Here is a 17,668-nt window from a genome sequence, read left to right as displayed (position 1 = left end):
TTTTTTTTTTTTTTTTTTTTTTTTTTTTTTTTTTTTTGAGTGACTTCAGGAAAGAAAAATGTGTTCTGGGGCCACGTGGGCATAGTACTCAAAGGAAATCCTTAGGACCTTCACCTTTATCCACAGTTGGATTCTGCAGAATTCTTTGGAACTACATAGGCCTCTCTTGACCCATTTGGGTAAAACCAGCATCATCTTCCAAGATGCTCTGATAAATCAAAGGCTAAAGGGAAGGCATAAAGGAAGTATTAGTAAAGATGAAAAATATAATAAATAATACAAGACTATGGGGAAAATTTAATAAGACTATTAAAATTTTGCTTATACAAAAAAATTTTAAAGTATCACTATATAAAGAGAGATTGACAGGATACTACCAGCTAATTGGACTTTGGGGAGACTGAAGTCACTAATTCAAGGTTGGTTAAAAGTCAGTCTCTTTGTAAATTAAAATAAGATTTACACTATAGAGTTTTCCTTTATGCAGCACAATTAGTTCAAATTTTTTGATATCATTGTCTTCAGGCAAAGTGTACTGTATGTACCCATATGGTTATAGTAACACAGTAAGCATCTATTTTAGGAAGGGGTAGCTGAGCTTTCTTCTAGAGAAACTGCTTGCTTGACAGCAGGACTTCTGTGTAAGATTTTGGGAAAACATGCTCTTGTTCTATGATGGGAAGTCCTACATTTCTTATTGAATCCAGCTCAGATGGACTTCCCATGTGGCTTAGTGTGGCTCGCTTTGGAGCTCCATGTTAGGGCTCAGGTGTTAGAAAACAGATGGAAAATTCTCCCACCATAAATTAAGAAAATGCTTTTAAAAGAACCTGATGCAAGTATGTATTTCACTGTTCCACTTTTATTTCTGACATCAGAAAATCTTTATCATCATTGCCTGTCCTAAGTAAGGAAAAAAATGAGGCCAGGAAGTAAAACATTAACTCATTATTTAAATTCCATCCTTTCTTAATTAACATCACTTTAATGAATGTGACAGATTGAGTGATATGATGGATTTTAAAATGTCCTTATTATTTCGTGTATTACTTTTGGAAACAGCATTTTAAAAATTAGATATTTAGCGATAGCATTGACTAGATATTTTCTGTTTGGTACTATGCTTACATAATCCCAAACTGTTTTCACTGACTGATTATTCACTAGTGATTTGTTTGACAGAGAAGACATGTGGAACAAGAGTTCAGAGAAACTGTGGGACTCAGGAAAGCTCTGTATTCTGGCTTTGAGCTTTCTCTCCATCTTAGAGAGAAAAGAAAGAACATGAAAATTTGAGTTCCGGTGCAGTTGCTTCAGGGACTAATTAAAGTTACTAAGAGAAGATGGCTGGACTGCTTTTGTTTTTTTACCACAAATCAGCAATATGTTGAGCATTTAAAACATAATATTCATAGAGACAGGGTCTCGCTATGTTGCCCAAACTGGTCATGAACTCCTGGTCTCAAGTGATCCTCCTGCTTCGGCCTCCCAAAGTGCTGGGATTATAGGCATGAGCCATCGGGCCCGGCCAGTGGTCACCATTTTTATTAGATAAGATATGCTTTCCTTCTTCAGTATGGAAGTGAGTCTGAAAACTCTCCTGCGACCATGTAGTGACATCACACTGAGTAAGACTGAGTTTTCCCTAAGTGCTTTGATGGATATTAAGGGAGTTAGGCAGACATGCCCTGATTTATTATTTCATTTTTTAATAAAAAAGTAAAAACTGTTTCTTTTGGAATCAACTTGCCCTCACACGTCACGCTCATCTACAGAAAATCCAGGTAAAGAATATTCATTTGTTCATTCATTCATCAAGTCATTCAGTAAACAATTGAGAATTTATCGTCTATCAGATACTATACTAGACCTTCAAGGAATATAAAGATTCTTCTTACTTCTAAAGAACAAGTAAATTGACACATTTAATTTGAATCTAAGGAAATGTTGCTGTGTAGTTACAGCTCTCAAATATGCATACTCAGAGAAGAGCTCAATGGTAATGAGGACTTTGGGGTTATTTTGCAGAAGATAATATGGTCATCTATGTGATTGCCTGGGGTTAGAGTACAGAGAGGTGAGAGGAGAAGACAGAATCCTGGTTGGAGAATGCCTGTCTTTATTGGAATGGAAAGAGCGAGGGTACTGCCAAAAACACAGTGAGAGAGGGAGGAAAAGAAATAAGATTTTCAGGGCCAAGAAAACTAAAACAAGACTATGCCAAGAAGGAGCCAATAGTAACCAAAATGAGAGAGAGCAAAGTTAAGGATCAAGAACTGACCATGGGATTTGATGATTTGGAGGTGGTTGTCGTCATCATTATCATTTTTTGTTATTATTATTATTATTGATGCTGTTTTATTTTCATAGGCTGAGTTCCTGGGAGCAAAACTAGTCCAGGAGTAATTCTATTTTTTATGGTTCCTGCCACATATTGGCATATTACTTCCCAAAGAACTTTACTAATGTAAATGCTGCCAACAGTGTATGAGAGTGCCTTAACCACACTGAGAGTTAGCATTATAAATGAGAGATTTGTTAACTACTGCCTTCCAAATATTAATTGAACATCTCTTTCTTATAGCCAAAGACTAGAAAAGGTAAGAACAGAAACACTCTTTAGGAAGTAATTCTAAGGCTTTCTGCTCTGAGGTCTAATAAAGATGGAAAGAAGAATGGAAACCACCAACTTGCTTGTTGGTAAAAGCTGAACGGGAAGAAATTAACCACTCATCAGAGTGCAAGGTCTATGCAACACAGACATTATGTCTTTCACTCCTAAGTTTCGTTTTCAACAGATGGCCAAGGATTTTTTTAAATTTTCACTTCTGTCTCATAAACTGAAACTGAGCAAATAAAATTGAGCCAATGAAAGGCGAATTTTATAAGAATTTAGAAAGTAATGAATTGGTACAAGGCTTAAAATACGAAATTCTGCTTGTCTCTTGATAGTTTACTGCTAGTTTGAAGAATTTTGATGTTTGTCCATTCTTTTTTAAAATATTGAAAACAAATTGACCCACAAATTATAAATTAACTACTACATGGTAGGCATTTTGGGTAAGATGCCAGAGGCTACAATGTTTTGATATGTTCAAGGTTAAATAAGTGAGTGATTATTTTCCATGTTGGGAAGCTTCCGTATTTTGAAACGAAGTTAGGGAATGTGACCTTAATTGGCATGTCCAAAACACCCAATCCAACCCTGGGACCATAGAACCGTAACAGTGGCCTCTGAACACATAACAGGGCTCCTATGAAACAGAGATCAGAGATCCCACTTACACAGAGCCTCAGAAAGTTAACCTAAGAAATCAGTTGAAACTAATCAGAGCAGCCGAATGCAACTCATAAAAATAAGCCAACAAACAACACCAGGATGGTTCCCCAGCGGGGAATACTAGACAGAAATTTAATTGGTAGAGTTAAAGAAAGATTGTATCAAACAACAAAGGCTAGGTTGGTCATCCCAGGAATTCCAGAAAGGGTAGACTTGGGTAGCAGTGAGGATGATGTCTGGTCTTGGGGAGAGATGAGGTCATGGTGGGGTAGGGCAGGGGAAGCTGTGGTAGTTAAACATGCAGCATCACCTACTCTAGTCCCAAAGATACTGCTGGACATCTGGCTTCCCAGGAAGCTGGGCTTCAAGGAGAGAAGACTTTGTCAGGCTTATGTATTTGTCTGCCTGGTTATTATTGTTCTCACAACAAATTGCTAAGTTGGCATCTAAAATATAACAATCTTATAAGACCTAGTGGACTAACTCAGCCACCTAAGTCCAATAAACTAAGCACTGAGGAAAATGAATTTAAGCCCAAATCCTACCCCCTCCTCTAAGACCAGGTCAAATGGAATCTCTAATTTTTTCAGTGGAAGTGTGTCTCCCTGCTGTGACTTCCAAAGGATGATGAAAGTGCAGTTAAATGCCTAGCTGGCTGGCACGGAGCAAACACTAAGTGAAGGGAAATTATAAAGATCACTGTTCTTAATCTGTCTTTCTTATGGCATTTATTAATATTTTCAGCTCATATTTATTCAAACTTTAAACTGTGCCAGTCTCTGAGCAAATGATGAGAGCTGCTTTCTTCCTTGTAGATGTTAGCAGTATATTATTAGGCATAAATATTCATATGTCTCATTTCTTTTACCAAAATGTAAAATTCTTAAGTGCAAGTTCCATGTCCCTCAGCATACATGTGGTACTGCAGGGTAGGGGAAGCTGTCGTAGTTAAACATTCAACATCACCTACTCTAGTCCCAAAGATACTGCTGGATATCTGGCTTCCCAGGAAGCTGGGCTTCAAGGAGAGAAGACTTTGTCAGGTTTATATATTTGTCTGCCTGGTTATTATTGTTCTCACAACAAATTGCTAAGTTGGCATATAAAATATAACAGTCTTATAAGACCTAGTGGACTAACTCAGCCACCTAAGTCCAATAAACTAAGCACTGAGGAAAATGAATTTAGGCCTAAATCCTACCCCCTCCTCCAAGACCAGGTCAAATAGAATATGGCAAGTTTTACTCTCAGTCTTGTTCTACTAAACTATATATATATGTTTTGGCTTTTTTCTTTTTTTGAGACAGGGTCTTACTCTGTGACCCAGGCTGGAGTGCAGTGGCATGATCTCAGCCCACTGCAGCCTCTGCTTCCTAGGCTCAAGCTATCTTCCCACCTCAGCCTCCTGAGTAGCTGCGAACACAAGCGAGCACCACCCTACCTGGCTAATTTCTGTATTTTTTGAAGATGCAGGGTTTTGCCCTGTCGCCCAGGCTGGTCTTGAACTCCTGGGCTTCAGCAATCTGCCTGCCTCGGCCTCCCAAAGTGCTGGGCTTACAGGCGTGAGCTACTGCACCAGGCCTATTTATATATGTTTTATCTCCTCATAATAACTCTAGGTTCCTTGAACACTTTTTCAACCCTGTGTTACAGTATTTTGTATTTTATGTTCTTAATAGATTTTTTGAATAAGCGAATGAATGTTCCTATCAAAATCTTTTCTCCTCTGCATGCATTGATTCAGCCATTCTAGAAATGAATAAAAAATAGAACTATTATAGTAAACAGGGTGATTTCTATATCACCATCATTTTATTTTCAGGGATACAATTACTTGATAAAATGGCTGGAAAATAAGATCTCTGCCCATTGGTTAAATAAATTATTCTAACTGGAGAAGGGAAAGTTAAAAGGCGGTTGAATAATCATCCTAGATTTTAAAATATCAGACAGAGAAGAATGTTAAAGGGCCTTGAGGCCTGCACCCTCATTTGCTGGGAACAAAAGGAGATTTGCCTGGTGACACAGTGAAGCCATATCCAGGACACAGACCTCCCACCTGGGGCCAGGCGTGGTCTTCTCTAAAATGCTGCCATCTGCAGGGAAGCTGTCCTCCACGGTTTACACAGAAGCAATTCGGCAAATGTTTAATACATATTTCTAGGCTATTCCTGGAAACACAAACAACCTTTGCCCATTTTGCATATTGGCCTTAAGTTCCTTTCAAAAAATTTGCATATTTACATATTCCTTGAGAGGAACCACCCCACAGATAATAATGGGAAAAATGAAAAGATAATACAACTGGCACATTTGATAGCATCCTTGGCTTCACGCCTTACCCCACACAGCTTGTTACTGACAATAACTATGATTTCTGTTACTGAATAACATAGGTGTGCCAGGAGGCAAGGCTGTTGTAGTGTCACATTCCTACCTTTGTTTTTCTGGCCGAGTAAATGCAAACTCCCCAGTACTAATCTGTGGACTTTTTCAGTGGATGATTCTGATAGAATCACTATTTATACTTCTTAAGGGTATAGTGAGTTCAGATGATCTGTCCAATAAGTATCAGAAGAGCCAGACCATCGGGGAGCTGCTGCGAGAAGTGGAAAATGTCACTAAAGATCAGCCCATCAGAAACCTCAAGGAAAATGGAGGTCAAACAGCTGATCCCACTCCTTGCAAGGAAAGCTTCTTACAATCACCAAGAGCCAGAGTCTGCTCTTTTGTCTACAGCAGAAGAAATGCTCTTAAATTTGACCCCTAGAGATACGTGAACAGCAAGTATGAATTATGTTAACATATTCCATTACTTTCACAATTTGAACTGAGATTAAAGAATCAGTGCCCAGAAGCAAGAAGGGCTAATTTTCTTCAGCAGGGAATGAATTCAGAGCATGGGTTCTCACCCCTAGCTGCACATTAGAATCACCTGGAAAGCTTTAAAAAACTACAGATGCCTGGGTCCCACCCCAGACATTCTGGCTTAATTGGTCTAGGGGTGTCCTGGACCTGAGGCCAGGCTTGAGCAAATCAGAAGTTTAGATGCTGATGTATTTGAGCATCAGTGATGCTTTCTGCATGCTGACTGCTGAAAGCAATACTATAGCTCTGTCATTCTCCAAAGGTGGTCCCATGGTTAGCCCTGTAAACATCACCTGGAAACTTGTTAGAACTACAAATTCTAGGGCCCCACTCCAGATCTACTGAATCAGAATGTCTAGGGTTGCGTATCAGCTTATTAAAGCCCTCCAGGTCATTCTGATGAACATGAAAGTTTGAGAACCAGTTATCTAAGTCAAGTCATTGTTGCTCAAAGTGTGTTCCACAGAGCAGCAACATCTGTATCTCCTGGTGCTTGTTTGAAATGCAGAGTCTCGGGCCACCCCCACACCTACTAAGTCAGATTCTGCATTTTAGCAATATTCCCAGGTATCTGTATGTGCATTAAAATTTGAGAAGCACTGGTCTAAGAAACACAGGCTAGTTAGTGTCTCATTGGACTTCAGTTTTAATCTTTCAGAGGTTTTATGTAAAAAAAAAAAAAAAAAAAAGCACAGCCAGAGCATAGAAGGGAAGCTGTGAATCCATATTCTGCTACTTCTGCAGGAGGGGTTAATGTGTGATCTGTCAAATAGGTCAAGCATTGACTCAAAGAAACATTAAGAGTAGGTAGAGTTGTTGTGGCAGTAGTAAAAGCAGCTGCTGTTTATCATATGGTTACTATGTGCTTTATAGGTATACTTGCATTTAATCCTTGTAGAAAACCAGCAAAAGATTCATTCATTCAATAAATATCGTATTACGTAAGCACATATGCAAGATACAGTTCTAGGCATATCCCTATATTCTAGAAATGTAGCCACCCCTGCCATTTGAAGCTTAAGTCCAAAGTCTGACAACAAACAAAAATAACTAAGGTGATATACAATAAAATCATAGGTAAAGATGAATGCTATGAAGAAAATAAAGTAGGGGAAAGGAAGGAAATGAAGAGTGGTAAGGAAGTGCTACTTGAGATCAGGTAGTGAAGCAGGGGAGCCTCTTTGAGGAGGTGACGTTTGAGCCAAGACACAAAAGAAGCAAAGTCATGAGCCATGGAGATGTTTAAGGGAAGAACATTAAGGAGTATGCAGAGTTGACATAATGTGAGTGAATGAATGGTTAGAGAGAAGTTTGAAAGATCACTGCAGGCCAGTTCATACGTTATCATATAAGCTACAGTAAGTATTTACAGACAAGGAAACCGAGCAAGGCTTCTCAAATTTAGGGTGCCCGTGGATCACCTGGGGAACTTGTTAAACTGTAATATGGAGTCACTAAGTCTGGGGTGGGATGTGAGTTTCTGCATTTCCAACAAACTCCCAAGAGATGCTGATGCTACTGCTCTGTAGGCCACAGAGTAAACAAAGGGATGCAGCAGCTGAGAACTTACTAAACAGCATGCTCAATGTCACACAGCTGGTAAGTCACAGCGGCAAGATTTGAATCACAGATGCCTGATTCCAAAGTTTGTGCTGTCCATTAGTTGCCTCTGAGATAACCTCATGCCTGATTCATCTGTAACCAGTTCTGTGCAGGATACTTAAAGAGCCTGGCTGAGAAAGGTCCTGGCATGTGCTCTGTTTATAGAAGAGCCATTTATCCCCTCTTATTTTCAAGGAGAAACAACAAGGGAAATTGGATGCTTTGGTAACTATTGATACTTTGTGCTATTGTTTATGCAATGTTTTAAAAATATAAGATATAATCAATCCCTGACATCTTAGAGAGGAATGATATTGTTGGTGACCATCTTGGGGTACAATATATAAATAAGCATAAAAATACCCTTGAGTCTCGAAATCTAATGCATTACATTTGTAGTATCTAATCCAAGGAAGCCAGTTATTCACCAAGTCCTGCAGTCATACCCCTGCCCTGACCCATTTGCACCCATGCGTTTCACCACATAGAAGATGCTTGGAGTTCCCAGATGTGCATGGGCTTTGGGGGTGTCAGAGATACATGCAGTGGGTTACTTGCTCAAATCAATGAGGCCTCAATACGAAACAAAACAACGGGTGGGGGTGTGTGTGGAGTTTGAACACTTGATCTCGACTTTCCTTCATGAAAGCAGTCATAGCTCCCGATATTAAACAGATGTTTGCAGGAGAGGATGGCTCCTCACTTTCTCTCATTGTTTGATAGTCACTGGGGGTGGAGGGGATGGAGGGGGGACATGTTCTGTGTATGTATTGTATATGCTCTTGCCTTGATGAATGACATAGTTTAGTTTGGTTTGTTGCCCTCCCCTTTTGTTAATTCTCTGTGTTCTTTTTCCTTTGTGCTGCACAATTAGGACCCTGCAGTGGGACACAGACCCCTCAGTGCTCCAGCTGCAGTCAGACTCAGAACTTGGGTATATGTCTGCTCTTTTGTTACTCCTTTTATTATTTCTTTGCTACAGTTGTGTTGAAATGCTGGAGCTGTTGTTACTCTTGTGTTCTCCCCTTTTGTTGAACTTCTAGTTTGATAAGTTCATTTCCTTCTGTTAGTTTTCCTTAAAAAGCTTTGAAGAAAATCTCTCTTTGTGGAAAACACCACAAAAAGATGGCTTTTGCTTTCTCCTTATTAATTCCTATTATTGCAAAACAACACTCCCCCAAACAAAAATCAAACATAAACCCACACATCTACTTAAAAGTGGGGCACGCAAGTTCTGCAATGGAAGATGTTTGACTTTATCATAACCATCCTGCCCTTTACTAACAAGTTGCCATAGGTTAACTTTTGTCTAAGATCGGTTTTAAAATATTGTGTCTTGTTTGTTTACTTTTCTTTTCAGTTTTTGGGGAACTCACAATAAGCACTTAATTTGAATTAAGTTTGAACAGTTAAAGATTCCTGTTTAAAAAAAAAACAAGGAAATTAATTGAATACCTTGATCTAAAGATATTTCAAATACTTGATGTTGAGTAATGTCTCCTATGTCCTAAATATCATTTTTTTCAGATGGAAATTTATTATCACAAGTTAAAAGAAAACTTCAGAGATGAAGACTTGGAGTTGAATAAAACACACAGACATATCCTAGAAACTCAGTTTATTTCCATTGTAGGATTGGAGTTAGCCGTAGTCAAACATGAGACATTTCTAGTGGGGTACTTGTATCAGCTGGTCATCAAGCTCAGGAGAGCTGATTGTGCATTTCTCTTCTGAGCTTCACATTCAGTTACATCAGCTGGAAATCAACCATGGTGGAAGTATTTACACCACAGAAATTTCCTCCTTTCCTACAAGCAATTTATTAAGCATTTACTGACAGAGCACTGGATATCTCTAAGTGAATAGCAAGTTTCATAACCACATTTTATGGGACCATTATCTTTTCTTTCTGAATTTACTTATTATTCATTTTGAATTCCTGAGATTCCTGGGCATATATCTCTGAGGTGTTATCAGTTTCAATGCCTACTGTAGGTATAAAAAGAGGTTGAAGGGCTATTTGCATGTTAGGTTAAATGCCATCTGCCTGTGATCCTTTGTATGTACAAAAATTCTTAGCTGATTCATGACAATACTAAGCCAAGGAAATATCCTACCATTTAGGTAACCGATGCACTATTTCTTTTTTAACCTTACTAAATTCTTGGCTATTTAGTTATATAGTTCATTTATGTTATATTTCAATTTGTATTATTTAAATAACCAAGAGATATGGCTTAAATAAAGCAGAGAATATACAGTAAGTTATAGTTCAGGGGAACTTCAGAATGCAGTTCTTCAGAATTACATTGTGTTAAAAAAAAAAAAAAAAAAAAAAGGCGGGGAGAGAACTGGCAGAGACTACCCCATGCACTTAAATTAACAGATTTTTAGACAGATTGCAGCAGTGTTAAATTACACTTGCTGATGTGGAATAGTTTGGAATTTTCCCATTTATATCTGTTTTCCAAGCAAAAACTCACTGTTGACTATGCAGATTAAAACTTGTGACTTACTCTAGGGAGAGAGCGTATCTGTGGCCCCACCTGACCTGCTGCATTATACTTCAGAGTGAACCCAGTGCGTCAGAGAGAGAAGATAGGAGACTTTCTGTTCACTTTCTAAATACAAACCAATGTATCCCAAACTAGGCATTTATTTATTTATTATTCATTTTGAATTCCTGAGATTCCTGGGCATATATCTCTGAGGTTCTATCAATTTCAATGCCTATTGTAGGTATAAAAGGAAGTTGAAGGAATATTTGCATGTTAGGTTAAATGCCATCTGCCTGTGAGTGGCTTATCTTAGAGCGTTTGAAGGCATTTTCAGAGAATATTTGAGAGATGGCATTATTTTAGCCATGTTACAATTTCAAATATTGCCTTAATACAAATCTCTAGATTTTTCTAGAGAGTTTTATTTCACCTTCTTGAGTTGTGGCATGGGAATGACCATAGTCCATAGCTTGCTCTGTCACTTAATTAACGCCTTTACTGAAGTATAACTGACTTTAAATAAACTACACATATTTAAACTATTCAAATTGATAGTTTTGACATGTATACACATCCATGAAATTATCACTGCAATCAAGATAGTGAACACATTAGTCATCCCCAAGAGTTTCCTCATACCCCTTTGTAATCTAAACTCTTGCTTCTTCCTTTTCTTCCCTATCCCCAAACATCTGATCTGCTTTCTGTCACTATACCTTATTTTGCATTTCCTAGATTGTCATATAAATGAAATCATCCAGGAGGTACTCCTTTGACTGACTTCCTTCATTCAGAAGGATTATTTTGAGATTCATTCAGGTTAAGTGTATATAAACAGCTCAATCCTTTTTATTTCATTATATGGATATACCACAGTTTGTTTATCCAGTCACTTTTTACATACATTGGGTTGTTTACAATTTTTGCCCATTACAAATAGAACTGCTATAAACATTCATGTACAAATATTTTAATGCACATATACTTTCATTTCTTTTGGGTAAATACTTCCCAGTAGAGGTATTTATGGTTGAATCATATAGTAGATATACATTTAACTTTTTAAGAAATTGTCAAACTGTTTTCAAAGTGGTTTTGCCATTATACATTCCCACCAGCAGTTTATGAGAGCCTCGATTTTTCCACATTCTTGACAACACTTAGTTTGCGCTTTTAAAAGAAATTATTAATTTGTTAACTATTATTAAAGGAGTATAGTGGTATTTCATTGTGGTTTTAATTTGCATTTCCCTAATGACTAATAATGTTGAGTATCTCTTTAGTTGCTTATTTGCCATATGAGTATCCTCTCTGATGAAATGTCTGCTTAAATCTGTTAGTCTTATATATTGTTTTTGAGTTGGGTTATTTTCTCATAATTGATTTTGAAAGTTCTTCCTGTGTTCTGGATAAAATGCTTTATGGGGTTTATAATTTGTTAATATTTTCTCTGTCTGTGACCTGTCATTTTCATTTTCTTAACAGTGTCTTTAAGAAAGCAAACCAGCAAACCATTTTAATTTTGACTAATTACAATTTACAAATTTGTTTTTTATGGATCATGCTTTTGTTAACATAATTTTGATTTTTAAGTGATTATTTTAATATTTGGTAGAATACAATTCACCTGTGAAATTATTTGGGTTTGGAATATTATTGTGGAGGAGGTTTTTTGTTTTGTTTTATTCTGAGACAGAGTCTCACTCTGTCATCTATGCTGGAGTGCAGTGGTATGATCTTGGCTCACTGCAACCTCCCAGGCCAGAGACAGATACCTCTTTGAAATACTAATTTTATTTCCTTTAGATATATATATATCTGGAAGAGGGACTGTTAGATAATATGTAGCTCTAGTTTTAGTTTTTGGAGGAACTTCCATATTATTTTCCATAATGGCAGTACCAATTTACAATCTTATCAACAGTGTACTAGGTTGTTTTCTCAATATCCTTGCCAATACTTCTTATTTTTTCTTTTTAATAATAGGGATCATGATTATATCTCATTATAGTTTTGATTTGCATTTCTCTGATAATTAGTGATGTTGAACACTTTTTCATATATATGTTGGTCATCTTATGTCTTCTTTGGAGATAAGTCTATTTAGGGCCTCTGTCCATTTTTGTATCAGGCAATTTGTAATTTTGCTATTGAGTTGTTTTAGTTCTTTATATATTTTGGGTATTAACCCCTCATCAGTAATATGGAATAAAATATTATCTCCCATTCTGTACATTGCCTTATCATTGTAGTGGTTGTTTTCTTGTTGTGCAGAAGCTTTTTAGCTTACTGTAGTCCACTTGTCTACTTTTGCCTTTGTTGCCTGTGCTTTTAGTGTCATATCTAAAAAATCATCGCCAAGGCCAATGTCAAAAATCTCATTTCTTATGTTTTCTTTTAGGAGTTGTATAGTTGCAGGTCTTACATTTATATTTTTTATCCATTTTGAGTTTTGTGTGTGTGTGTGTGTGTGTGTGTGTGAGATGTAAAATAAAGATCCAATTTCATTCTTTCAAATATGGATATTTAGTATTCCCAACACCATGAATTGAAGAGACTATCATTTTTCCATTTTATATTCTTGTCACTGTTGTGGAGAATTAGTTGACTGTAGATGTGTGGGTTAATTTCTGGAATCTCCGTTCTGTCTCACTGACCTATATGCCTGTTTTGGTTACAGTTACATACTGTTTTGATTAATATAGCTTTGTAGTATAATTTGAAATCAAGAAGTGTGATACCTCTTGAGAATACCTTTCTCAAGATTGCTTTGGTTATTCAAGTTCTTTTGGGGTTCCATATGAATTTTAAGATTTTTTTTTTCTATTTCTGTGAAAAGTATTTGAATTTTGGTAAAAAATTGCATTGAATCTGTAGACTGCTCTAGGAAGCATGGACATTTTAATAATATTGTTTTATTTAATTCATGAACATACAATATCTTTTCATTTATCTATGTCTTCAATTTTTTCATAAATGCTTTATAGTTCTTTTATGTAGAGATCTTTCACCTTCTTGGTTAATCTAAGTATTTTATTCTTTCTGATGCTATTATGAGTGGAAATGCTTTCTTGATTTCTTTTTCAGATAGTTCATTGTTGGTGTAGAGAAACACTATTAATTTTGCATTAATTTTGTGGAGTCCATAAAGTTTTCTAGATACAAGGTCATGTCATTACAAAAGAGACATTTTACTTCTTTCTTATTTGGATGACTTGTATTTCTTTTTCTGTCTAATTTATCTGGCTAAGACTTCCAATATTATGTTGAATAGAAGCTTTGTTTCCTTTCTCTTTTTCTTTTTATTTTTTGAGACAGAGTCTTGCTCTATCACCCAGGCTGGAGTGCAGTGGTGTGATCTTGGCTCACTGCAACCTCCGCCTCCCAGGTTCAAGCAATTCTCCTGCCTCAGCCTCCCAAGTAGCTGGGACTATAGGCATGTGCCACCATACCTGGCTAATTTTTGTATTTTTAGTAGAGATGCAGTTTCACCATGTTGGCCAGGCTAGTCTGAAACTCCTGACCTCACCCACCTCAGCCTCCCAAAGTGCTGGGATTACAGATATGAACCACGGCACTCAGCCTCCTTTCTCTTTTTCTTCTATGTAGCTTCTATAGGTATTTTCTTTGTGGTTATTATGGGACTTACATAAAATTTATTATAGTAAGCTGATAGCATTTTCTCTTGCATATAAAAACTCTACATTTTTATCTCATTTCCCCCCACATTATGTGCTATTGGTGTTGTAGTTCATATCTGTTTAGAATGTGTGTCCATTTACATACTTTAGTTATAGTCATTTTCAATTCATTTGTCTTTTCACTTTTATATTTGAACCAAAAGCTGTTTGCCCACCACCTTTATAGCAGTACAGACTTCTGTTTTGTCTATATATTTACCTTTAACAACAGATTTTATACTTTCTTTTGTTTTTGTGTTGCTGTTTAGAATCCTTTCATTTCAAGTTGAAGAACTTTCTTTAGCTTTTTTTTTTGAGACGGAGTCTCGCTTTGTCACCCAGGCTGGAGTGCTGTGGCCAGATCTCAGCTCACTGCAAGCTCCGCCTCCCGGGTTCACGCCATTCTCCTGCCTCAGCCTCCCAAGTAGCTGGGACTACAGGCGTCTGCCACCATGCCCGGCTAATTTTTTGCATTTTTTTTTTAGTAGAGACGGGGTTTCACTGTGTTAGCCAGGATGGTCTTGATCTCCTGACTTTGTGATCCACCCACCTCGGCCTCCCAAAGTGCTGGGATTACAGGCATGAGCCACCGCGCCCAGCCTCTTTAGCATTTTCTGTATGTCAGAACTAGTGATGGCAACCGCTCTTAGCTTTTGTTTGTCTGAGAAAGGCTTTATTATCCCCTTCATTTTTGAAGGACAGGTTTGGCTGGTATTGTATTCTTGATGGGCAGTTTTGTGTTTTTTGTTTTCTCTTTCAGCACTTTGAATATATCACACACTCCCTTCTGGCCTGCATGATTTCTACTGAAAATTCGGCTCCTGGTCTTATGAGGGTTCTCAGGTAGATAACAAGTAGCCATTTTCTTGTTTTCAAAATCCTCTCTTTGCTTTTAACTTTTGACAATTTATTTATAATACGTTCTTGGTTTGGGCATCTTTGGGATTTTCTTCTATGGTGTTCTTGGTGTTCTTTGGACTTCCTGAATCTGGATGTCTTATTTCCTTCCCCAGGTTTGGGAATTTTTCAGCCATTATTTCTTTGAATAAGTTTTCTGGTTCTCCTTCTGTGAGTTTCATAATGCGTATATCGGTTCACTTGAAGTTACTCTGTAATTCTCTTGATATATCTTCACTCTTTTTTATTCTTTTTTTTCCTTTTTGCTCCTCTGACTAGAGGATTTCCAGTGAGCTGTCTTTGACTTTACTTCTCCTTTCTTCTGCTTAATCAAGTCTGCTGTTGAACCTCATATTGAATTTTTCAGTTGATTTATTGTATTCTTCAGGTCTATTATTTCTATTTGGTATTTTTAAATATTTTCTATCTCTTTGTCAAGATTCTCACATTCTTCATGCATTTCTCTCCTAACTATTGTGAACATCGTCATGATCAACATTTTGAATTCTCTGTTGGGTAAATCACATGTCTCCATTTCATTAAGGTAGGTTTCTGAAGATTTATCTTGTTCTTTTATTTGGAACGTATTTTCATTTTCTTTGATTCTTTGTGTTAGTTTCTGCACATTTTATAAAACAGCCACCTCTTTTAGTCTTCACTGACTGGTCTCATATAAGAGACAATCTTCATCCATTAGGCTAGCTAGAGATTCTGGATGCTTCCTAATCCTTTGTGCTTCCAAACTGCAGTCTGTTTCCTTAGTGGGCCCAGGGTACTAGAGTATGCTAAACCCTAAGAGAGTCCTAAGATTGGCAAGATTGGAGCCAGTCTCGTGAGTAGCAGTTGGAATAATTGATGTATTAGGTAGGTGTTCTAATGCGTCAATTTATTCCAGCTCTCCTTATGCATCTCCAGCTGTCCTTAATGCATCTCTCCTTAGGAAGACGCTGGGAACTGGAGTTTATCACCCACTTGCTCTGCACTGAGGCAGGAAGAGGAACTGTGGTAAATGCCTGTATGCTCACTCAGACTGCAGGCTGTTTTAAATCATTGCTTTACTCTCTGTCATCTCTAGGGGTCTAGTAAATGCTAGGACCTTCAGCTCTCAGAGCAGACAAGTTAGAGGCCAGTCCCTCTGGTAGCGACTAGAAAAGTTGAGGGACTAGAAAAGTTCTTCTAAGGAGAAACTATAGGCTTGGTTTTATTTCTGGAATGATTTGTGGGGAGGAGCCATGGGAAGTATCCTCACATTCACTTCAACTTCCAGTGACTAGTAACTGCCTGCCCTGTTAGCTCCAAGAAACAGGCAAGTCAGAAGCCAGATCCATGGGTAGCAGCTGGAATAGTCAAGGTACTAGATGTATAGTGTAACCCCTTCCAGGGAGAATCTGAGAACTGTGCATTTTGGTAAAATGAGCTGGCAGGAGGAGTCATGGGAAGAGCCTGCAAGGCCATTCAAAACCACTGCTTTGTTCTCTGGAGACTCCAAGTGACCAGTGAATATTGGGCCCTATCAGCTCCCCAGTTAGGTGAGTTAGTAACGAGACTCCCAAGCAGCAGATGAAAAAAATCAGGTCATTTGTTGTGTAGTCCAACTCCTTCCAGGGAGAAGCTAGAGGCTTGATTTCTTTGCCAGAGTGAGCTGGAGGAAGGAGCTGTGGGAAGTGCCTACATACCCATTTAAACTCCCTGGGGACTAGTAATTGCCTGCCCTGTTGACTTCCAGATACAGGCTAGTTAGAAGCCAGACCCTTGGGCAGCAGCTGGAAAAGTCAGGGCTTTTGATGTGCAATCTAACCCCTTCTAGGGAAAAGCTGGGAGCTGGGCTTTGTTGCCTGCTCACTCTGTGCTAAGCCAGTGGGGAGAAGCATGGGAAATGCTTGAGTGCCTGTTTAAAGCTGCCTCTGTTCTCTGCCATTCCAGGGGTCTAATAAATGCTGGGCCCCATCAGCTTCCAAAGATAGGTAGGTTAGGAGTCATTTCCTCTGCTAGTGGTTTTAAGAGTTGGGGTACTGTATGTATGGTACAAACTCTTTACTCCTCAGGGAGAAACTGAGACGATGGAGGTTCTCCGCAATTGTATAGTGCTGGGCTGAGGGTAGGGTTTATGGTGAGAATGAGAATATGTCTCAGCTTTTCTTACCTGTGCTGAAGTGGGAATTTTCTCAGCCATCCAGTATACAGAAATCTCTCCACTAGTTTCTGTATTTTTCTCAGAGGATATCGATTCATGTATATGTTTATTTGATGCTCTGTGGGTGGAGTGAGAGTTGTCAGCCTCTTATTCTGTTTTTTTTTGCTGAAGTCCTCCTGCATGTTTGGTAATTTTTTATTTATATCAGACATTGTGAATATTTTTTTTTAGGTTTCGGATACTTGAATTTCTATAAATTTCTTATGATTTGTTCTGAGATATAGTAAATTAACTTTGACCAAGTTTTATCTTTTAAGGTCTTGCTTTTAAGATTTTTTAGTTGGGACAGTAGCAGTGCTCAGCTTAGGGCTAATTCCTGCTACTGAAGTAAATCTCTTACATGTGTTCTACACATTGCCCCATAAATCTTAAGGTTTTCCAGTCTGGCTGGCGTGAACAGAAACTATTCCTATTCCTGTGTAAATGCCCAGAACTGTTATCTGTAATTGTTTTCAGGTCATTCTTTCCTTGGCCTCAGGTAGTTTCTTCACATAAATGTACTGATCAATGCTGAGCTGAATTCTCAAAGTCAACCTTCTGAGTATTCTTTTGTGCTGATTTCTTCTGTCTGCTGTATTGTCCTGTGAATTCTAACTACCTGGTCTCACTGGACTGTGAACTCTGTCTCTACAACTTAGAGAGTCTGCTG

The 17,668-nt window shown here is 37.9% G+C and overlaps 1 protein-coding gene across 6 annotated transcripts in view; it reads left to right on the top strand.

Annotated features, from left to right (window-relative positions):
- DYNC1I1 (dynein cytoplasmic 1 intermediate chain 1) overlaps positions 1-17,668 on the top strand; it is a 327,551-nt gene that overhangs the window by 47,524 nt on the left and 262,359 nt on the right. For 4 of the 6 annotated variants that reach the window (XM_017849319.1, XM_017849317.1, XM_017849318.1 and 1 more), the window contains exon 5: positions 8,625-8,684. The exons of the other annotated variants lie outside the window; for them this stretch is intronic. In XM_017849319.1, coding sequence (XP_017704808.1) covers positions 8,625-8,684 — 60 coding nt within the window. The remainder of the gene's footprint in view (positions 1-8,624; positions 8,685-17,668) is intronic. 6 annotated transcript variants of the gene reach the window in all.

The sequence above is a fragment of the Rhinopithecus bieti genome, unplaced genomic scaffold (assembly GCF_001698545.2).
Source record: "Rhinopithecus bieti isolate Rb0 unplaced genomic scaffold, ASM169854v2 scaffold_31127, whole genome shotgun sequence".
Lineage (NCBI taxonomy): Eukaryota > Metazoa > Chordata > Mammalia > Primates > Cercopithecidae > Rhinopithecus > Rhinopithecus bieti.
Note: the sequence above shows the minus strand (reverse complement) of the source record. Positions and strands in the feature narration are given on the sequence as shown.